At 44.0% G+C, this 24,388-nt stretch overlaps 1 protein-coding gene across 1 annotated transcript in view; it reads left to right on the top strand.

Moving 5' to 3' along the window:
- Positions 1-24,388, top strand: part of LOC127581076 (voltage-dependent L-type calcium channel subunit alpha-1S-like) — a 136,821-nt gene that overhangs the window by 19,077 nt on the left and 93,356 nt on the right. Inside the window, exons 3-8 of the mRNA XM_052035146.1 lie at positions 3,421-3,560; positions 5,155-5,273; positions 6,789-6,941; positions 12,215-12,411; positions 21,701-21,804; positions 23,708-23,859. Coding sequence (XP_051891106.1) covers positions 3,421-3,560; positions 5,155-5,273; positions 6,789-6,941; positions 12,215-12,411; positions 21,701-21,804; positions 23,708-23,859 — 865 coding nt within the window. The remainder of the gene's footprint in view (positions 1-3,420; positions 3,561-5,154; positions 5,274-6,788; positions 6,942-12,214; positions 12,412-21,700; positions 21,805-23,707; positions 23,860-24,388) is intronic.

Genomic DNA, 24,388 nt, shown 5'->3' with positions numbered 1-24,388 from the left:
TCCATGACTTCCTGACTCTGAGCCGTGAGTGCCTGGCGTTGATCCTCAGCTCCTCAGTTGATTACACTGTGTATTGTTGATCATCCTGCGGGCCTCACTGTATCATCCCTGGACTTCCCATTCCCTCCACCTTCCTCTTGGGCCTTAGTGGAGTTGGGTGGACCTGTTCCTCCCACTATGGGGTCCAGCAACAATCCGAGAAAATCAAAAAAACTGCAGCTGCTGGAAATCTGAAATACAAGCAGAAAATGCTGGAATCACTCGGGAGGTCAGGCAGTATCTATGGAGAAAGGAACTGAGTTAACGTCTTCAGCCTTAAACATTACCTCCGCTTCTCTCTCCACAGATACTGCCTGACCTGCTGAGTATTTCTAGCATTTTCTGTTTTGAGTCCAGCAGCCTGCATTTATATAGAGATACAGGCGATTGCAGATGCTGGAAACTGGAGTGAGAAAATGAGCTGCTGGAGAAACTCAGCAGGTCGGGCAGCATCTGTGGAGGGGAATGGGCAGTCAACGGTCCAGATGAAAGGTCTTGACCCAAAACGTCAACTGTCCATTTCCCCCCACGGATGCTGCCTGACCCTCTGAGTTCTACATTTATATAGCCCCCTTGACTATAGCAAATCATCTTAACACACCTGGCGAGCAATTATCAGTAAAACATTTATGGCTGAACTGCAGAATGATCTATCAGGACAGATTCTCTTTACAATATTTTTATTAAATCCATGAAAAAAAATAGAGTACATGCATCAAAAAGAAAGTAAAAATACTACTGAATACATTGTATTAAGTCGTACTTAGGATTACAATACTCTAAATCAATAATCACATATAGTAGTTAGTTAATAAGGAAAGAAAAAATTGAAATATTTTATTACAAAAAAAATTCTACCCCCATTACCAAAACCCGAAGCTGTTAGATAGAAGAAACAGCAAGGAAAAACCTCAAAAAAATTGTAACACTGTCAGCCAATATCTACATTTCAGTCCCCAAATCAGAGATTTTGAAAATAATTCAAAAGGGGTCCCTACAGGGTTTGAAAGTCTAGGTTAGATTCAAAAACTGGACAGCGAATCTTCTCTAGATTCAAGTATGACATAACATCCCATAACCATACGTAGGTGGAGTAGCTTCCTTCCATTTAAGCAATACTGCTCTCCTGGCTATAAGAGAAATAAAAGCCAGAATATGTAAATCAGAAACCTTCAAAGTTATATCTTTTTCTCCAACAATCCCAAATAGTGCAGTCAAAGGATTAAGTTTAAAATTTATTTTAAAAAGTACAGAAAAAGTATGAAAGACCTCTGTCCAATATTTTTTAAGACTCTGACAAGTCCAAAACATGTGAATTAAGGAAGCCACTCCATTATTGCATTTATCACAGTAAGGAGATATATCAGAATAAAAACGGGATAGTTTATCTTTAGACAAGTGAGCTCTATGGACCACTTTAAATTGAAGGAGAGAGTGACGAGCACATAATGATGAAGTATTAACCAACTTGAAAATTTCATTCCAAGTTTCCTCGGAAAAGGACAGATTCTAAAAACATGGTCAGAGTTCAGTTTTAAGGGATGGCTTGGATGAGGGATGAGAAGTAGGGAGGTGAAGTTTTGGAAGGGGATTACAGAACCATGGTCATCAATGCCACACCAATTAGAACTGGGGATGAGCAAACGGAGAATTGGTATGTGAAGTGCAGAGATCCTGAAAGCTTGTAGGACTGGAGCAGATTAAAGAGATGGTTAAAGGCAAGGCAGCATTGTGATTTACACTCCGGAGTATTTTAAATCTGAACCATTGTTAGATTGGAAGCCAATTTAGATCAGCAGGCACGGGATAACGGTGAATAAGACTTGATCTAAGCATCAGTGTTGTGGATGAGCACAAATTTAGGGGAGACAGGACGCCAGCTAGATTAAGTCTGGAGGTAACAAAGTCTATGGATGAGGGCCCCTAGCAGCAGATACGTTGAGGTGGCACAAATTACAGAAGTGAAAGTAGCTAGGTCATTGGAAGCTCGGGTTGGGAGAGGCTGAGAGGAGTCGAGAGGTATTCTGTGCAGGGGAGAGAGGAGCAAGGGATTGGGGACAGAGGCTTATTCTGCCTCTGAGGAGGGACACTGAGGGGTTACTACAACCCAGACTGGGGATGGGGAACAGGCGGGGAGACCACTTCCAAAACTGGGGAAAAAGTGGGAGAAGGAGCCCCATCTGGGACCAGGGAGAGGATAGGAGGGGAGACTGCCGAGCAGGCTGGAGATAGCAGAGGCAAGCAGATCACATCCCAGGGTGGGGAGAGGAGTGAGGGGGAGATCACAGGGTGGGGAGAGGTGTGAGGGGGAGATCACATCCTGAAGTTGTGAGGTGGGGATCACAGGAGGAGGGGACACCACATCGTGAGATTGGGGTGTGTGACTGGTGAGCAGAAGGGGCAGAGGGAGGGAGTGGTTTGCAGTAGGGGCACAAGCTCCCTCAATGATTATTCTGCATGTTAACTTGGTATTGGTTTATTATTGTTACTTGTACCGAGGTACAGTGAAAAACTTGTCTTGCATACCGATCGTACAGGTCAATTCATTACACAGTGCAGCTACATTGAGTTAGTACAGAGTGCATTGATGTAGTACAGGTAAAAACAATAACATTATGGAGTAAAGTGTCACAGCTACAGAGAAAGTGCAGTGCAATAAGGTGCAAGGTCACAACAAGGTAGATCATGAGGTCATAGTCCATCTCATTGTATAAGGGAACTGTTCAATAGCCTTATCAAGCCGTGATGCATCCAGATAGGATGCTTTCTATGGTGTTCTGTGCTATCTCTAAATCTACATACATGTTGAATGTACGCCTCCAAAAGAGGTCACATTTTGCTGTCAGAGGCTGTGTGTTGGCTGGAGGAGAGACCACACCCTGGGCCACAAGAAAATGGGATGGGTCAACTAAGTCTTGGGCTGTATCTAATGTTGGGGAAGATCACTTCTTAGTCTTAAGAGAGTGGCAAGGAGTGAGTCAGAGGGGATACCCCCGTGACCGAGAAAATGATTAAATGTATATTTAAGACTATTTCGTGCAAGCGCTGTACTGTTGTCGGTTGTTTGATATCTTGAAGGCCCCCTTTAGGGGACCTTAACTCACCTCTACCCTGCCTGCGTGTATTCCTCCCTCTCCCCCCATCTTCTTATTCTGGCTTCTGCCATCTTCCTTTCCAGTCCTGATGAGGGATCTCGGCCCGAAATGTCGATTGTTTATTTCCCTTCATAGATGCTGCCTGACCTGCTGAGTTCCTCCAGTATTGCTGTGTATTGCTGCAGATTCCAACATCTGCAGAATTTCTTGTGTCTCTTTAGGGAACAGACTGGATTCAATCACCAAACTCATACACTTCCTCGGTTTCTCTCTCTCACACATGCAGGAAAAGGTCGAGTATATCTTTCTGATAATATTCACGATTGAAGCAATTCTGAAAATTATTGTTTATGGATTTCTCTTTCACCCGGATGCCTATCTACGGAATTTTTGGAATATCTTGGACTTTGTCATCGTGTTTGTTGGGTAAGTCCCGGGGTTATCTTGTGTTGATCTGTTTAGTCCCAGAGTTCCCACTAGTTTAGTTAATGCATCCACACTTGTATTATTTATTTTGTCTGCGCTGGGTTTTGTCATATTCTGTGTTTCCATGGACAATGTGCAGGAAGGATGCAAAAAACAATTTTTCAACAAGGAAGTATTTAGTTTGCAGAAGAGAACTTCAAAGGGGAAGGAGGGATGGAGGGGAAAATGGACTTTCACAATATCAGGACGTTGTGAGACAAAGTGTAGTCCCTGTTGTGATTTAGGAAGCATGCTGAGATGTGCATAAAATCCCACAACTGGCAGTGAGGTGAAAGGTAATGTTGGTTAAAGGAGGAGTGTTGCTCTGGACGCAGGGAGAACTCCCCAGCTCTTCTGCTGTTGGGCATTTCCTGCTCAGCCAACAGAGCTCACAGCCTCCAGTTTAATAGCCCGTTCAGTGGGCAGTGCCTCTGATGGCTCAGTACTGCAGTGAAGTCAGTTTTGATTATGTGCTTAATTCTGTGGAGTGGGATGTTTCCACTCCAGTTAGGAGGAAGGAAAGCTCCCCTTGACACCTTATAAGCTGTTCCATGACCAACATTATAACTGTTGTGAAATATAATTGCATGGGATAACTTTCTTTTGGAAATTTAGGGTCACAGAGTCATATAGCAAAGAGACAGGCCTTTCGCCCATCCTGTCCATGCCGACCATCAAGAACCTGTCCATACTAGTCCCAACACTTGGTCTGTAGCTTTCTATCTTCATCATCCTCTTGGAGATTGTGTTCCAAACTCCAACCACTGTCTGGGTGAAACATTCTTCCTTATATTCTCTATAAACCTCTTACTCCTTACCTTAAACCTCTGCCCTCTGGCTACAGACACCTCTGCTGTGGGAAAAAGTTTACTACTGACTACACTATCTAACCTGACTTCTAGTGTTGAACTGATGTAGGTACACAAATACCACAACTTTCAATGAAGTCAGTAGGGATGGCAGGTCTGAGCTGAGTCAGACATCCGCAGAGCGGCAAACTTTTCTGTCAGGCTGACAAGGAAATTTGGTCAGATTGAGGCTGCACCCAGTTTACAGAAGGAAGCAGCTACTTCACTGCCAGTTGTCGGATATTATGCGCAGCATTACAATGTACCTTTCATCCTTCTCTATTATTAACATTGTTCATTTACGTTTCAATCATAAAACCAGATTGTTTTGGACCCTGAGCCCTGAACACTAGGTCTGTTTATTGACGACAGCAGGAATCTGTGCTGGGAGATTTAACTGTGCCAACATGCAGTTGGTTCTTGCTTTCTGCTTCTGTTCTTGGGCTTCACTGTTATCCACCTGGAGTTTGAACAGACAGAAGAAGCAGTACCAGTTATTCAGGCTTTCAGCCCTACTTACGGAAGTACCTGATAACACTGAGCAGTAGAAAAAAATCTAGTCATCATATTCTGGGAGGAAGCAGGGAAGGGATCAAAAGAGGATGGGGAGTGCAGTACTTGATTATATGTAGAATGAGCTGCTCTAGTGAAGAACAATGGTTAGTTTGTTGTGTCAGTGTGGGACTCACTGCCGCCTTTCCTTGCAGGCTGTGCACTGTGGTACTGGAGCACCTCAGCCCATCAGCCAAGAGCGCAGGTTTTGACGTGAAAGCCCTTCGAGCATTCCGAGTTTTGAGGCCACTGCGTCTGGTGTCAGGTGTTCCCAGTAAGTAGAGGAGCAGTTGCTTTCTTCTTTTACGAGAAGGTTTGATTGGCTGTTTATTCAGGGGCAGGTTCACTTTCTGTGGCTGTTCATTGTTTCTGCTCATTCAGCTAAGGGTTACGTACTGTGACTATAAAGCCACAATGTATTCAAGAGTAACAGTAAGAGTTGTGCTTGTTCAGGATAAGACACTGATTATGGTGAGAATCACGCACTGTGTAACCACATAGTGGGGGTCAGTAATCTGTATTTTATTCAGAGTGTGGACAGCTGCATACCCAGTGACCCTGTTTATTCAGGATAAAGGTTTACATGGAATTTGCTCTGCAAAAACAGGCAATTGGGCTCAGTTCAGCTGTGCTGCATTTTGCTCATCTCACCCTTATTCATCTTGCTCTATCAGTATATTCTATTCCTTTCTGCATTTATTTATGTAATTTCTTTCAAGCACTGCAGGAACATTACAAGTTCCATTCTTATTTTTCACTGCCTTTTGTCGGTATATTGAAGTTTAATAGCTGTAATGATTGTGATTCAGTATTTTTTTATTAAGTTCATAAATTTGTCTTCACGCTTTTCCCCATTTCCCTCATTCTCCTATGTTCCAAGGAATAAAGACCTAGCCTGGCCAACCTCTCCCTCTAACTCAGACCCTCTAGTCCTGGCAACGTTCTCGTAAATCTTTTCTGCACTCTTTCCAGTTTAACCACATCGTTCCTATAACAGGGTGACCAAAACTGTACGCAGTACTCTAAGTGCGGCCTCACCATCGACTTACACAACTGCAACGTAATTCTATGAAAGAATCATAGATTTATGCACCACAGAAACAGGACCTTCGGCCCAACTCATCCATGCTAACCAAGGTGCCTAGCTGCATTAGTCCAATTTGCTTGTGTTTGGCCCATATCCCTCTAAACTTCTATATTAAAATGACCATTCCAATCTCTAATAATGTGATGAGCTGTTAATGGGAGAGGTGTTGGTGAAGGGTACTATGTTCAATGATATTTTCCTACTAAAAAAAGGATATAGTTGCCTTGGAGACATTGAATAAATGAGGTGAGAGGGTTGTCCCATTGTGAAGGATTGAGTGGAATGGGCCTGTTCTCGCTGGAGAGTAGAGGAGTGAGAGGTGATTTCACTTAAGCATACAAGATTCTGAGCAGGGCCAACAGGTCTGATGCTATGGGCCTCTCTCTTCAGGGTGGGGAACTTAGAATCAGAGGCATTGTTTCAGGGAAAGGGTTGGCGTTTCTCACCGAGACGTTTCTTTACTCAGTGAGTTGTGAATTTTTGGAATCCCTACCCCAGAGAGCTGTGGACATTCTATCAGTGAGACTGATGGCTCCTTGGATGCTAAAAGAGTGGAGGGAGATCAGCCAGGAACTTGCGGATCAGCCACGATCCAATTGAAAGGCAGAGGAGACCTCAAGACCTAGCACTGCAGTTTTGTGGTTCCTATGTTCTTAGAACAGAGGGTGCCTGCGTGAGGAGGTCATTGATCTCTGTTTTCAGGTTTACAGGTGGTGCTGAACTCGATCATCAAGGCCATGGTCCCACTGCTCCACATCGCACTGCTTGTCCTCTTCATGATCATCATCTACGCCATCATCGGCCTGGAGCTGTTCATGGGAAAGATGCACAAGACGTGTTTCTTCACTGGAACAGGTACAGAGGGAGAACATTGCAAATGTATTGGATACAGTGCAAACACACACAGGGCAGATGTGTGTGCATATGCACGCAGACATGCATGCATAGATTCTTTCTCTCACTCTCCGTCCCTTCCCCACTCTCTCTGTCCCCCACCCTCTCTGTCCCCCACTCTCTGTGTCCCTCACTCTCTGTCTATCTGTCTCTCTCTGTCTGTCTCTGTCTCTCTGTGTCTCTGTCTCTCTCGGTCTTGGTCTCTCTGTCGGTCTCTCTCTGTCTCTCTCTCTTGGTCTCTCTCTCGGTCTCTCTCTCTCTCACTCTTAATCACACTCCCTCTCATTCTCACATTCCTTCTCTCTCTTGTCTCTCTCTCTTTTTCTCTCTCACACACACACACACACACTCTCACACACACACACACACACACACACACACACACACACACAAACACACACACAAATTCTCAGTCTCAGTGTAATGACAGCAATCACACATCCAGCTTTAGTGGTAACACACTGATATGGCTCATATGAACAGGCACACAGATGCAGTAAAAACATACACTTTGAATCTGAAAGTGTGAGTATACACAGGTGTATAGTGGACACAGTGCACAAGGATGGTCTTTGAATATTTTTAAAGCAGAAGTACGTAGACATTTGATAACCAAAATAGGTGAAAGGTTATAGTGGGAATGCAGAGTTGAAATTATAGTCCAATCAGCCATGGTCATATTCAATGGCAGAGCAGGCTCACGGTGCTGAATAGCCTACTCCTATTCCTAATTTGTAAATCCATGTCACAGTGTGAATGCGCAGATAGTGAGAACACAGAATACCTTTGTGGGAACACAACTTGAACCCACTGCATTTACTACAAACACTCGCGTGGCTACATGTGAACATACACAGACATTGTGAACACACATGCATAGGTTTACTTGAAGTATGAGGCGTACCTGGATTTTCAAAAGCCGTTGGATAAAGTACAACACAAAAGATTGTTACTTAAAATAACCCCCGGGTTAGTTGTAAAATATTAGAGTCATGGAGTCATAGAGCAATACAGCACAGATACAGGCCCTTTGGCCCAACCAGTCCATGCCGACCACTGTGCCCACCAGCTGGTCCCAATTTCCTGCATGCGGCTCATATCCCTCTAAGCCCCACCCCTCCATGTACCTACCAAGTGCTTCTTAAATGATGCTGTTGTACCTGCCTCAATCACTTCCTCTGGCAGTTAGTTCCATATACTCACCATCCTTTGTGTGAAAAAGTTTCCCCTCCGGTCCCTTTTAAATCTTTCCCCTCCCTCCCTAAACCCCTGAGTTTTTGACTCCCCTACCCTGGGGAAAAGACTGTCCACCTTATCTATGCCTCTCATAATTTAAAACATTTCTATAAGGTCGCCCCTCATTCTCTTACATTCCAATGAATAAAGACCTAGCCTGGCCAACCTCTCCCTATAACTCAGACCCTCTAGTCCTGGAAACATCCTCATAAGTCTTTTCTGCACTCTTTCCAGTTTAACCACATCTTTTCTATAACAGGGTGACCAAAACTGTAGTCACGGTACTCTAAGTGCAGCCTCACCAATGACTTACACAACTACAACATTATTATAGAACCATAGATTTATACACCACAGAAACAGGACCTTCGGCCCAACTCATCCATGCTAACCAAGGTGCCTAGCTGCATGATTTCAATTTGCTTGTGTTTGGCCCATATCCCTCTAAACCTTTGCTATCCATGTACCTATCCAAATGCCTTTCAAATGTTGTAATTGTACCTGCCTATACCACTTCCTAAGTCAGCTTGTTCTATATATCCACCACCCTCTGTATGAAAAAGTTGCCCAACACGTCCCCATTAAATCTTTCCCCTCTCACCCTAAATCCATGCCCTCTAGTTTTAGACCTCCATACCTTGGGAAAAAGAGTGTGATCATCCACCTTATCTATACCCCTCATGATTTTATACACCTATATAAGGTCACCCCTCTGTCTCCTTTGCTCCAGGGAAAACAGTCCCAGCCTATCCATTCTCTCCAGGTAACTCAAGCTGTCCAGTCCTGACCAACATCCTTGTGAATCTTTTCTGCACCCTTTCCAGCTTTATGACATCCTCCCTATAGCTGGGTAATAAGAGAATTGCTAAAAGGACAGAAAACAGAGTAGCAGTAAATGGGCCTTTTTAAGTGCCAGACTGCTACCAGTGGGGTGCCCCAGAGATTATAGTACAGGGCCTTCAGCTGTTTGATGTTTGCATTAAGGACGTGGATGAAAAGACAGCATGTGGATGGAGTATCCAAGTTTGCTGATGACGCCAGCTCAGTTGGAAAGAGAACTGTGAGAAGGATAAGATGAGATATCTTTATTAGTCAGATGTACATCGAAACACACAGTGAAATGCACCTTTTGCGTTGAGTGCTCTGGGGCAGCCAGCAAGTGTTGCCACGCTTCCAGCACCAACATAACATGAGAGTGTGCGCGAAGAGATTTGCATAGGTTCAATGATCAGGCAAGGAAGTGGCAGATCAAGTATATTGTGGGAAAATGCAAAATGATTTGCTTTGAATAGAAATGAAAAATAGAGTTGCTTTTAAACAAGAAAGGGCAGCACAGCACAGCAGCAGGTAGAGCTGCTGCCTCACAGCTCCAGAGACCCCGATTCAATCCTGACCTCGGGCTCTGTCTGTGTGGAGTTTGCACGTTCTCCCTGTGATCATGTGGGATTGGGATCACGTGAGAATGAGGTTGAGAGGGAATAATACATCTGCCATGAACGAATGTAGAGCAGACTCGATGGGCTGAATGGCCTAATTCTGCTCCTATGTCTCATAGTTTTCCCCCGGTGCTCCGGTTTCCTCCCACATCTCAAATATGTGTGGGTTGGTAGGTTAATTGGCCACCGTAAGTTACCCCTGTGTGTAGATGAATGGTATAATCTGGGGGAAGTTGAGAGTGTGAGCAGAATAAAGTGGGTTGAGTGTAGGACTAATGTAAATGAGTGGTTGATGGTTGAGCCAGAGGGCCTGCTTCCGTGCTGTATGACTCTGTGATTCTGTGAAGAAAAAACAAGTAAGCAATTGTGTCCGGGTATCTTGATTTATAGATGCAGAACATAAACATGCACATAACAGCAAGCAGTTGGTAGACAAATGGTATGTTGGCCTTTATTTCAATAGGATTGCACTGTAAAGTTTTGGCTGTCCAGGGTTTTGGTGTGATCTCATTTGGAGTACTTGAGGTAGTTTTGCTCTCCCTTCCTAGAGAAGGGTATACTTGCCTTGGAATCAGTGCAGGGTAGGTTCATTAGATTGATTCCAGGGATGAGATTGACCTATGAGGAGAGATTGAGTAAGGCTGGCCTATAATCACAGGAGTTTAGAAGAATAGGAGGTGATTCCATTGAGAAATACAAGGATCTGAGAGAGACTGACAGGAAGGATGGTAAAAAGCTGTTTGCTCCACCCAGACTTTAGAACTAACATAACAGCTTTCTAACCAGAGAGCATAGGTTTAAGGTAAAGGGTAGGAGATTTAGAGGGGAATTGAGGATGACTTTTTTTCCAGCCAAGGGGCATTTGGAGTCTGGAACCCACTGCCCGAGGGAGGGGTGGAGGCGCGTCCTCTTGCAACATTTCAGAAGTGCTTAGATGAGCATTTGAATAGAAAGCTATGGACCAAGTGCTGGGAAATGGAATTAATATAGAAATGTAATAGATGGCCCACACAGACAAGATGGGCCAAAGGGCCTGATTCTGTGCTGTATGACTCTGTTTCGGCACTTAGATCTAAGATAAGGAAAAAACTTCCTTATGTTTTAGCATTTGCTTCCTCAGACAGCTGTGGACCCTCCAATCACGGATTATATTCAAGGCTGATATCAGTAGGTGTTTGGACACAAAGGGAAGTAGAGGATTTAGGAATTCGGTGAAAAAGCGGATAAGATCAGCATCTTACCGAATGCTGTAGCTCTCTCCAGAGGGATGTTGCCTCCTCCTGCTTTTCCTTATATTCTTCTGTTTTGAAAGTGGGTCATAGTTTGAATGTACACACAGATACAGTACAAATGCAGAGAGAGAGTGAATTGAGGGTGATATTAAGGGCAGGCACGGTAGTGTAGCAGTTAGCGTAACGCTTTACAGCACCAGCGACCCAGGTTCAAGTCTGGCCACTGTCTGTAAGGAGGTTGTACATTCTCCCTGTGTCTGCGTGGGTTTCCTCCCACATTCCAAAGACGTACGGGTTAGGAAGTTGTGGGCATGCTATGTGGGCGCCAGAAGCGTGGTGACACTTGTGGGCTGCCCCCAAATCACTACGCAAAAAAGATGCATTTCACTGTGTGTTTCGATGTACATGTGACTACTAAAGATATCTTACCTTAATTGAAATTCAAGCAAAAAAATGCACATAGTCTGTGAGCTTGTGAGCAGAGTGTGTGGCAGGGACTGTGTGAAGACTTGAGTGCAGAGGGTGCTCATTTGTATGTGTGTGTAGACACACACAGATACGTTGTGGGAACGGGTAAGGGCGATGTGAATACAACAGTAGCAGTGTGAATAAAGTGAGGCTTGGACAGTGAGAATACACATAGTATTAGAGCATGTGGACAGTGAGAACATACAGATATTATTAGAACATGTTCCAAGTCAGTGTGAACAAGTATAATGTGAACATCCAGTCAGCTACAAGAATATAAGAGCATGAGTAGACCACTCAGCCCATCAAGCCTACTCCATCATTCGATATGATTATGGCTGATCTGCCCCAAGCTTTGGCTCCACATCTATGCCAGTTCCCCATAGTCCTCATTTGCCTGATCTTTCAGAACCAGTGTGAGTGCACACAAATACAATGTGAACACAATGGGGTGGTGTGGGAACACGTATGTATAGTGTGAACAGAAGAGTATGGGCCGTTTGAGTGCACGTAGAGATAAAGGGTCGATGGTCAGACAGATAAAACTCACACTCCACCAATAACTCTTGCCTCCTGCCCATTACCCTTATTCCCCACTAATGACATCTGCTCCACGCCTAGAACCCCACTCCCTGCCACAACACATACTCCTCTTGCCTTTTACTGCCTCTCACTTGATTGCTGCCCCTGCTTTCTCCCTCTTTCTCCCCCTCCTGTCTCTCTCTCCCCTTCCCCCCCTCCCTGCCTCTCTCTCTCCCCTCCCTCCCTATCTCTCCCCTTCCCTCTCTGTTTTCTCCCTCTCTCCCTCCCTCCCTCTCTCTCTCTCCCTCCCTCTCTCACACACACACCTTTATTGGCACAGATATCATAGTGGAGGAGGAGCCTGCACCTTGTGCCCATGCGGGCAGTGGTCGACACTGTGCCATAAATGGAACAGAGTGCAGGTCAGGTTGGCCTGGGCCCAACAGCGGTATCACTCACTTCGATAACTTTGGCTTTGCAATGCTAACTGTATATCAGTGCATCACCATGGAGGGCTGGACTGATGTCTTATACTGGGTAAGTGACTGCCAGTGAGTGATGTTGACCTTTGTTTGTTTGACGTTCTGTCAGAGATTGTTGGCATGTTGTTGGTGTGTGAGCACCGGTGTGTAACAATTATGCATGTGACATTCAGTGAATTACTTTGCATGGGGTCTATGGCACAGAAACAGGCTATTTGGCCCAACTATTCCATGCCATTGAGTCTTCCCTGATCCATATCTATAAGCATTGCCCTCCATCCCTTCACCCTTATATGCTTGTCCAGCCTTCTCTTAAATGCATCCATACTATTCACTTCAACCATTCTCTGAGGAAGTGAGCTCCACAGTCTCATCACTCTTTAGGTAAAGTTTCTTCTGAATTCCTTGCTGGTTCTCTCGGCGACTATCTGATATCAACAGCCTATAGTTGCACTCTTCCCCACAGGAAGAAACATTCTCTCTGTATCAACACCTTTCATAATTTTAAACACCTCTAATAGGTCATCCCTCAGCTTTCTCAAGGAAAAGGAGACCCAGTCTGTTCATCCTTTCCTGTTATCCCTGCATTTCTGGCATCGTACTAGTAAATCTTTCCTGCACCCTCGCCAGTGCCTCTATATCCTTTTGGCAACTAGGACTATACAAGTTCGATCTAATGATGGTGTACCAATAACGGTACACTATCATTGGTTCATCTACTGCATGACATTCACCAGGAATCTCATTTGATGTATGAATGCCAGTGTGTGATGTTACTTTAGGCCAATATTTCTGAGCACTCTTACTTTATGAAAACATAATGTCATCTAAAACTCTGCTTGTGGTGACCTAATTAGCAATGTGCTTTCACTTGTCACTCCACTGCTCATTGACCTACAGTATCTCCTTGATTTTAAGATTCTTATCCTTCTCTTCAAATAACCCCTATGGCCTTGCGCCTCCTTGTCTGTAATTCCCCCGCAGACGTCCATGCCTGAATTTAATTGTTCCTCCGCTGGTGGCTGCACCTTCAGCCATAAATTCCCATTGTTTTGGAATTCACATCCTAAATGTTTCCACCTTTCTAGCTCTTATCCCCTTGGAGATGCTCCATAAATTTACCATTTGACTAACCTTTGATCATGTGACCTAATATCTTCTTAAATGGCTTGTGTTTAATTATGTAAGATATTTGCCTGCTGCTTGTTGTGCCTCTGGTGTTTAGGACAGTGATGAAGTTCCTCCATCTCAGTCTGCTTCTGGCAAGTCTTTTCCGTTGGTTCCTCAGCTGTTCCCCAGGTTGTTCAGCTTTGCATCCACAGCTCCTTACTGTTATTTTCTGGAAAGCCTTGACGTTGCTTATCTCCAGGTGTCCATGTGATGTGATTAGCTTTGTATGTGAACAGTCCATCTCCAGCAATGGTGCTCATATCTTCATAGCTGCTCTGAACTAGGTCCTGGTTTGAGGTTGTTCTGCCCAGAAGATATGGATAACCTTTCTGAGGCGGGCTGCATGAAGTGAAGTAACATTAGAAAATGCTGGAAATGCTCACCGGGTATCTGTGGTGAGAGAAGCGGAGTTAATGTTTCAGGTCAATAACCTTTCATCAGAACTCAAAGAGTTAGAAATCAAACTTGTTGCAGTAAAGATTAGGCATTCAAGACTCAAGAGTGAATTCAACAGTTTCAGATACTATCCTTTCCAGTTTATATCAGATCAGGCCAGTTCTGATGTAAGGTCAACAACCTGTAATGTTAACCCAATAAGATAAGATAAGATATCTTTATTAGTCACATGTACATTGAAACACACAGTGAAATGCATCTTTGCGTAGAGTGTTCTGGGAGCAGCCCGCAAGTGTTGCCACACTTCCGGCGCCAATGTAGCATGCCCACAACTTCCTAACCCATACGTCTTTTTTTTGGAATGTGGGAGGAAACCGGAGCACCCAGAGGAAACCCACGAAGACACAGGGAGAATGTACAAACTCATTACAGACAGCAGTCGGAATTGAACCTGGGTCTCTGGCGCTGTAGTAGCATTGTGCTAACCACTACACTACCATGCCTCTCTCCACAGATACTGCCGGCCCTGCTGGGTATTTTCAGCAGTCTTGGTTATTTTATATTTTCAACAACAATATCCCATATTGTGCAGTTCCAGCATTTTTTCCACTCTCCCCTATCCTCAGCCATCTATTTATATCTTTGCAGCATCTGTAGCCCTTTTGCCTTTATATGAAAAGTGCAGAACAGATTGACCAGGATGTTGCCTGGAATGGAGGTGTGCAGTTATAACAAGAGATTGAATAGGCTGGGTTTGTTCTTGCTGGAACTTAGGAAGGCTCATATCTTACAGAGTTCGAAGCTATGAAGGGCATAGATAGGGTAGATAGTCAGAATTATTTTCCCAGGGCAGGGGAGTCCAGAACTAGAGGGCACAGGTTGAAGGTGAGAGGGGAGAAATTTAAAGGTGACCTGAAGTTTTTTCACACATAGGGTGGTGGTTATCTCGACCGAGCTGCCAGAGGAGGTGGTGGAGGCAGATAGAATTACAGCATTTAAAAGGCATCTCGACAGGTACTCGGATAGGAAAGGAGGATAGGGGTACGGGAAATGGGATTAGCATCAATAGGCATTGTGCTTGACATGGATGAGGTGGGCTGTAAGGGCCCATTTCTATGACCTTATTGCAGTTTGGACACTGCTCATTCCCCAGCATCCTGTTCTGTAGTGGTGTTGAAAAGATGCAGAGATGATAAATCTTGAGTTTGTTTCTGGTATTTTATCCTTACCATTTCGAGACTCTGTTTAATCTCTCAAGATTTGCTGATTCAGTTGTGAGTGTCTGGGTTTGTTCCACTGTCCTGACTGATGATGCTGCCCAAGTATGTGAATGTTTCTGTGTTAGTGGGAATGTGATTCTCCTCTCTGTACAGGTGATGGTGAGGCATTGTTGAAGGTCATGATATCTCTGTTGCTGCAGCTAATTTTATCCGATTTGCTGCTGAATGCATTGAGTTGCTTGTTTTCCATGGTTTGTGATGGGAGAAGGAGATCATCTGCAAAGCCAAGGTCTTCAAGGAACGTAAAAGGAGTGCATCTGATCCTTGGCATGTCTTTGGTTGCGCACTGCATTTCCCAATTGAAGGCAGCACTAAGGAGAGTCGCAGACGTGACACATCCCTGCCCCACTACCTTTTACACTGCAACACTGAGCCCACAGTGATAAACAATGCATTAAAAATTTGAGTCGAAGCTTTTGTTGATATGCCACAGGTTAGTCCTGTGGATGCTGATGAAAGCCTTCTCAAAATCTGTGAAGTTTGTGTGGAGCTGCTGTTGCCATTCTGAGCATTGTTCCATTATGTTTCATAGACTAACGATCCAGTCTCTGCACACAGCCTCTTTCTGAAAACCACCTGGCTTTTTACTGAGAACACTGATGATGGCCTTTGATGTATGCTGGACAATGATTTTATTCAATATTTAAAGAAATAAGTTTTAGATAACCATTCTTTCTAGTTTGTACCAGAACAGGCCAGTTCTGATGTAAGGTTATCAGCCTGTAATGTTAACTCAATGTTTCTCTCTCCACAGATACTGCCTGAGCTGCTGGGTATATTTATTTCAGATTGCCAGTAACTGCAGTATCATGTATCTCACAGTTCCAGCATGTTTCCCTCTCTCCCCTGTCCTCTATTGATAACTTCATCTATTGATATCTTCACAGCATCTGTATGAAATGAAGACAGTTTGGACACTGCTCATTTCCCCAACAGTGTTGGAAAGATGTGGCTTTGATAAGTTTTGAGTTTAGTTTTGCCATTTTATCCTGATCAATCTGATACGAAAAACCGAATGTGCTGGAAATGTTCAGTTGGTCAGGCAACAGATGTGAAAAGAGGAATGGAGTTAATATTTCAGGTCCAAGATCCTTCGACAAACCTGAAACATTAACCCTATTTCTCTTTCCACAGATGCTGCCTGATCTGCTGACTGTTTCAAGCATTTTCTGTTTTAATTCCACTTTTAAGCACCTGCGGTTATTTGGTGCAGCATCACACCGAGTTATTACAATCGCAGAGCGCTCCGTTCCTGGATATCCCTTTCCCAGACTGATGTAAATAGAGTGGCCAGGATACATGTTGCTCACCAATACCGGAGGGCATGCATTTAAGGTGAGAGGGGGTAAGTTCAAAGGAGATGTGTGGGGTAAGTTTTTTGCACAGAGATTGGTGGGTGACTGGGATGCTCTGCCAGGAGTGGTCGTAGAGGTAAATACGATAGAGGTGTTTAAAAGGCTCTTAGGTAGGCCCCTGAATGTGCAGAGAATGGAGGGATATGGAGTAGGCAGAGGAGATTCGTTTTGTTAGGCATTTAATTACTAATTTAATTAGATTGGCACAACATTGTGGGCCAAAGGGCCTGTTCCTGTGCTGTACTGTTCTATGTACTATACTCAGGATCGAGCAGTGCAACATTCCAGTTGCCGTCAATAGGAGCTTCCCCTCTTTTAAAGGATTTGATGGCTTGCCCGGTCTCTTCCTTTGTTTGGGGGTCTGCATTGACGTAGTTAACAATCTTGTTGTGTGTGGTCCTTTCAGTAAAAGCAACTGTAATATGATAGAATTCTTCATCAAGATGAAGAAGTAGAAGTAGTTTTTGGCAGTAGAACCAAAAACTAGGGTCTGAATCTGAACCAAGAAAATGCTGAATCTACGAGCTGCTCGTTTGGTTGTGATGTATCAGGGAATGTCACTGAATGGGTTGAAGGCAGATAGGCATTGAATAATATTTAAAGAATGACTTAAAAAACACTTGGACAGGTACATGGATAGGAAAGATTGAGAGGGATATGAGCCAAATGTGGGCAAATGGTACTAGGTTGGATGGGCATCTTGGTCGGCATGGATGAGTTGGGCTGTATTGCTTTCTGACTCTACAAATTATGAAATTATTTATTCCTGTCTGTCACAAAAATAAGTCAGGAAAGAGGGCTCAAATGTGCCTCCTGAAAGAAATTTGGGATAACATTAGATCCATAGAGGATGCATACAAAGTTGTCAGAAAAAGAAGCTCCCTGAGGATTGGGTATAGTTTCAGATTCAGCAAAGGAGGACAAAAAGAGGGGGGATATGGTGTATGGGGGCAAACTTGCAGGGGGATTGATAACTGACAGTAAAGTATTCTATAAATGTGTGGAGAGAAAGGGGTTGGGGAAAACAAATATGGGTCTCCTGAGTCAGGCGTAATATTATAAATGGGAATAAAGAAATGGCAGAACAATTACATGATACTGTCTTTGTAAAGCCAGACATAAATAACCTATCAGATGCAATAGGGAGCCAAGGATCTAGAGAGAGGGAGGAAATGAAGGAATTAGTATTAATAAAGATATGATAGTGAAATTAATGAGGCTCAAGGTTGTCATTTCCCAGGGACTGATAATGTACATACCAGAGCACTAAAGGAAGCGGCCCTGGAAACGGTGGATGCAATGTGATCATCTTCCAAAACTCTTTACACCCTGGAACACTTCCTATAGATTGGAGCATGGCAAATGTAGCCCCATTATTTAAAAAAGGAGGCGGGGGGAGGGAATTATAGATCGATCAGTCAACATCAGTAGTGGGGTAAATGCTAGAATCTATTGGAAAAGAGGCAATAACCAAGCACTTGGAAAACTTTCACAGGATTGGACAAAGTCAGCATGGGTTTATGAAAGGGAAATCACACTGGAGTTTTTTGAGCATGTAGCTAGCAGAATTCATAAGGAAGAACCAATGGATGTGATGTATTAGGATTTTCAGAAGGCTTTTGATAAGGTTTCAGGTAAGAGATAAGTGTGTGAAATTAAAGTGCTTGCGATTGAGTGTAATATCTTAGCATGGATTGAGAATTAGTTGATAGAAACGAAACGAGGAGGAATAAACAGGGCTTCTTCTGGGCGGCAGGCAGTCACTAGTGGGGTGCTGCCAGGATTGGTGCTTGGACCCCAACTATTCACAGTAGATATCAATGATTTGGATGAGCGAACTAAATGTAACATTTCTGAATTTGCAGATAACACAAAGCTGGACTGTTGTGAGGGCTGTGTGGAGTATATAAAGAGGCTATAATGTGATTCAGACAATTTAGATGAGTGGGCAAATGCATGTCAGATGCAGTTTTATGTGGATAAGTGAGGTTATCCACTTAGTTTCTAAATACAGCAAAACAGATTATTATCTGATATCAAGAGTCCAGGAGCAGCATGTTCCTGTTAGGGTGAAGAGTAAGTTTGGCAAGTTTAGGGAACCTTGGCTGACGAGGGATATTGAGGCTCTGGTCAAGAAAAAGAAAGAAGCATACATTGGGTTTAGGAGGTCAGGGACGAGTGAATCCCTTGATGACTATAAAAAGATTAAGAATACTCTTAAGAGGGAAATCAGGAGGGCAAAGAGAGGGTATGAGATGGATCTGGCAGGCAAGGTTAAGAAAAATCCCAAGAGATTCTATAGCTAGATAAAGAATAAAAGGGTGGCTAGGTAGAGAGTAGATCCCCTTAGAGATCAGCAGGGCCGCCTATGTCTCGAGCCGCAGGAGGTGGGTGGGATTTTTAATGAATATTTCTCCTCTGTGTTTACTGAGGAGAAAAATCCTGGTTGCTCAGAAGATAAGGGTAAGTCGTGGAGATGTTTTGGAGAAAATTCGTATTACCATGGAGAAGGTACAGTATTTGCAGCCTTACAGCACTTTAAGGTAGATAAATCCCTAGGTCCTGACCAAGTGTATGTTTGGACATTGTGGGAGGCTAGAGAAGAAATTGCAGAGGCCCTTGCGGAGATACTTGCTTCATCATTAGCCGCTGGTGATGTTCCTGAAGACTGGAAGGTGGCTAATGTTCTTCCGTTGTTTAAGAAGGGTAGCAAGGACAGGCCAGGGAACTACAGGCCAGTCAGCTTGACATCAGTAGTGGGAAAGTTACTGGAGGGAATTCTGAGGGACAGGATCTACCAGTATTTGGACAGAGAGAATCTGATTAGGAAGAGTCAGCGTGTCTTTGTACATGGAAAGTCATGCTTGACAAACCTTTGAGAGTTTTTTGAAGAGGTAACCAAAAAGGTAGATGAGGGTAGGGCATTGGATGTGGTTTGTTTGGACTTTAGCAAGGCCTTCGAGGTTCCACATGGTAGGCTGGTCTGGATGGTTAGGTCCCATGGAATCCCGGGAGAGCTAGTTAGGTGGATTCATAATTGGCTTGGAGGTCGGAAGCAGAGGGTGGTTGAAGGTTGTTTCTCGGAATGGAGGCTGGTGACTAGTGGTGTGCCGCAGGGGTTGGTGTTGGGACCCTAGTTATTCATTATTTATATAAGTGAGTTGGATGCGAATGTACAAGGCTTGATCAGTAAATTTGCAGATGACAAGAAATTAGGAGGTGTTGTTGATAGAATAGACGGTTATTATAGATTACAGGGGGATCTTAATCAGTTTGGGAAGCGGGCCAAGGAATGGCAAATGGATTTTAACGCAGATAAGTGTGAGGTGATGCATTTTGGAAAGTCAAACCAGCGTGGGACTTATACTATGAATAGTAAGGCACTAAGGAATGTAATGGAACAGAGGGACCTTGGAGTACAAGTGCAAGGTTCATTGAAAGCGGCGTCTCAGGTAGACAGGGTGATGAAAAAGGTGTTTAGTCAAGGCACTGAGTACAGGAGTTGGGACATTGTGTTGCAGTTGTATAAGTCATTGGTGAGGCCGCACTTGGAGTACTGTGTAGTTTTAGTCACCCTCTTATAGGAAAAAAGTGGTTAAATTGGAAAGAGTGCAGAAAAGCTTTATGAGAATGTTGCCAGGACTAGAGGGCCTGAGTTATAGGGAAAGGTTGGCCAGGATTGGTATTTATTCCTTGGAATGTAGGAGCATGAGGGGCGACCTTGTAGAAACGTCTAAAATTATGAGAGGCATTGATAAGGTGGATGGTAACAATCTTTTCCCCAGGGTAGGGGAGTCCAAAACTATGGGGAATAGATTTAAGGTGAGAGGGGAAAGATTTAAAAGGGCAACTTTATCACGCAGAGGGTGGTGAGTATATGGAACGAGCTGCCAGAGGAAGTGGTTGAGGCAGGTACAATAGTATCATTTAAGAAGAACTTGGACAGGTATATGGAGGGGCTGGGCATAGAGGGATATGGGCTGAACGCAGGAAATTGGGACTAGCTGGGTGGGCACCGTGGTTGGCATGGACTTGTTGGGCCGAAGGGCCTATATCTGTGCTGTTTTGGGAAAAGGGAGAGGTACAATGATATCTGGGAGTCCTCGTTTTCCGCTCGCAGAACGCTAGCATTCAGCTGCCGCAGGAAGACAAAAGGTATGTTGGCCTTCATTGTGTGAGGATTTGAGTGCAGGACCAAGGATGTCTTGCTAAACTTGTACAGGGCCTTGGTGAGACCCCTTTCAGAGTTCTGTATGCAGTTTCATCTCCTTATCTAAGGAAGGATGTTCTCGTCATGGATGGAGTGCAGCAGAGGTCTACTGGACTGATCCCTGGGATGTGGAGACTGACGTACAGGGAGAGATCGGGTCAATTAGATCTGTAATCACTGGAGTTTACAAGAATGAGAGGGGATCACATAGAAAGTTATAAAATAACAGGGTTAAAATGACTAGACACAAGAAGGATGCGCCCAATGACTGGAGAATCCAGAACCAGAGTTTGCGGCTCCAGGGTATGGGATATGTCACTTAGAACTGACATTAGGAGAAATTTCTCTGTCTGGAGGGTGGTGAATCTGTGAAATTCTCCACCACAGAAGGCAGTGGAGGACAAGCCATTACATATGTTGAAGAAGGTGATAGAGATATTTCTTAATGCCCAAGGGAGAAGGGGAAGAAGGTAACTGGCTACTGAACTGGATGATCAGCCATGATCCTGTTTAAAATGCAGAGCAGGTCTGAGGGGCCAAATGGCCTTCTCCTGTGCCCATTCCCTTTGCTTCTGTATTTCTGCCTCCTGGACATTTGCTTCCTCTTTAGCTGGCTTCTTGTTCAGCTTGTGTGGTGTGCTCTGTCTAGCAATTACTTGTCCTTTCACTGCTGTCGGTCGGTGGCCTTGTGTGCCTCTGATGGGTGTGTTTGTTGACATTCTCCAGTTACCACTGCTTCATTTTATTAGTTCCTTGTTTCCCACAGGCAGCTGCATTTCTCTGCCTTTATTGCCAGATAATCAAGATTGTGTTGCGAGAGTCCTCTTGGACCATGTACCTGTGAAATTTCATCAGATGTTTTGGTGCAGTCAGGGCTATATATAAATCCATACTTTATATTTGTAAGCTCACCCTTGTATCTGTACCTTGCAGGTTAATGATGCCATTGGTAATGAGTGGCCTTGGATCTACTTTGTCAGCCTTATCCTGCTGGGATCATTCTTTGTGCTCAACCTGGTCCTCGGTGTTCTGAGTGGGTGAGTAGAGAAATCTGAGAAAATTGCAGTGTAACAACAGTGTGTCGGGCCCTGACAAATCAATTCCCAGGTATGATCCAGCCAGTCTGACCTACTTCTCTCCTCCATTTCCTTTAACAATTTGGATTCATTTCAAATCTGGAAATATTAGGCTGTTGTGGATAAAAGTGAACATGGGATTATTATATTGTTCAACAACCTAGCGTCCTAATATCCTCCTTATCCCCCTTATAAGTCACTCCAGTTCCACGCCCACGTGGTTGACCACTGAGGCACTCATGATCAAACCATGGTTCCTAAGTGCAATTTGGGATAGCCAATAATTACTGACCTGGCCATTGATGTCCATGCCCTGAGAGTGCAAAGTAATCTCTCTTGCGTGTACTTGTTTGTAATCCTTGTCACAATTCATCATCCCTAATGATTTCCTGGCAGGCTGTCAGGACCGGTGACTGCTTTCAGTCATTTCACTAACTAGTCACTGATTCTCCTGATCACTGATGCTTTTATCACCCAGAGTTTGTTTCAATCTTCCTGTAATGTTGAACTCTGACTGTGTTCTTCCTGTGACCATGATCTTTTTACTTAAACAATTCCTGGAGAGATACCTGAAGAACTGTCCTAGAGAGAGATAGCACAGAAGTAGGCCCTTTGGTCTATTGAGTCTGTACGAACATCAGTCACTCACTTACACTAGTCCTACATTATTACCTTTTTTCCATTCACCCCACGTTCCATCATCTCCCCCCAGATTCTACCACTTGCCTACACACTAAGGGCAATTCACAGTGGCCAATTAACCTACCAATCTGCCTGTCTTTGAGATGTGGGAGAAAACCTGCGCAGTCGCAGGGAGACTGTGCAAACTCCACACACACAGCAACTGAGGTCAGGATTGAACCCAGGTCTCAGGCGTTATGTAGGACTAGTGTAAGTGAGTGGTTGATGGTTAGTATAGACTCAGTAGACCAAAGGGCCTATTTCCACACTATATTTCTCTAGGACAGCTCCCTACCAGCTGTGTCACTGTGGACCTCTGGAATCTTTACTTTTTAGAAGGTTAAGGAGGTTCAGCATGTCACTAAACACTCTAACAAACTTCGACAGATGTACTGTTGAAAGTATCCTGACTGGTTGTATCATGGCAATTCGAATGCGCAGGAAAGTAAGAAACTGCAGGGAGTAGTGGACTTGGCCCAATACATCACCGGCACGTTCCTCCCCACATCAGTACTATCTACATGAGGCACTGCCTCAAGAAGGCAACATCTGTCATCAAAGATCCCATCATCCAGACTCTGCCATTTTCTCACAGCTACCATCGGGTAGGAGGTACAGAAGCCTGAAATCCACCAAATTCAAGAACAGCTACTTTCCTTCAACCATTTATTTCCTGAACCAACCTGCACAACACTAATCAGTATTTCAGTGTAGCAACATTATGATCACTTTGCACTACAGTGGATTTTCTTTTGTTCTAATTGTGTTCTTTCTTGTAAAAATCGTGCATAATATAGGTTTATGTTTTTTTTCTTGTGAATGCTGCTTATCTGATGCTATGTGCCTGTGATGCTGCTGCAAGTAAGTTTTACATTGCATCTGTGCGTACGTGTAGTTGTGCATATCACAATAAACTCGACCTGAATTTGACTTGGATTTTTATTACACCATCATATCCTGTTGGCAGGAGCGGCAGACACAGCGCGATTGCATTTAAATGCAGGGACATGGGGGTGTGGGGAAAGAAAGAACAGGGCAGGGTGATGATCTGAAAGAAAATTTGCATGTTACCATCAGTACAATTTTGGAAGTGCACTCTATTTTTATAGATCAGACTTTTCAGTCAATACGAAGTCAAGGAGTATCCACTATAGGAGTGACTTGCTGACTGTCTGTATTCCAGGGAGTTCTCCAGGGAGAGAGAGAAAGCCAAGTCACGAGGAGACTTCCAGAAGTTCAGGGAGAAGCAGCAGCTGGATGAAGATCTGAAAGGGTACCTTGACTGGATCACACACGCTGAGGATATTGACGTGGACCACGTCAGACATCGGGAAGGTGAGACGTCAAGCCCACGTATCATACAGGTTATCAAATTCACATGAATCTTAAAACGCAAATCCTGTATGTTATGCCAGAGATTCAGTACTTTGTAAATGACAGAATGAGCCCTCGTTCTCTGGAGTGAGGAAATAGCTGCAATCTAATCTTTTAGATGGGTACCTTTCCTCACCATTTAATTTCACACTTCCAAATGTGGTTTGTCCTGAAATCTATCTCACACAAAGAACACATCAATGACTTAACGTTGGTTAGCGCCCACTGTATAGGAACAGAAAATACCTCTTAAACTCTCAGCCCTAACCTTTCTGTTCCCCATCCTCAAATTGTCCTGTCTCAGAGTCAGAAGGTTTCTGTGGAGACTCAGCATCTTTGGAGAGAGAAACAGAGTTAACTTTTCAGTTCAATGACCCTTCAAAAGAAAGCAGTTCTGATTTCCAACATCTGTGGCATGGCTTAATGAAAGGGAAATCTTACTTAACAAACCACAGGGGCCTTTCGAGGATGTAACTAGTAAAATACTAAG

Source organism: Pristis pectinata, chromosome 20, assembly GCF_009764475.1.
Source record: "Pristis pectinata isolate sPriPec2 chromosome 20, sPriPec2.1.pri, whole genome shotgun sequence".
Taxonomy (NCBI): domain Eukaryota; kingdom Metazoa; phylum Chordata; class Chondrichthyes; order Rhinopristiformes; family Pristidae; genus Pristis; species Pristis pectinata.
The sequence above is the reverse complement of the archived record's forward strand: the minus strand, read 5'-3'. Positions and strand labels throughout refer to the sequence as shown.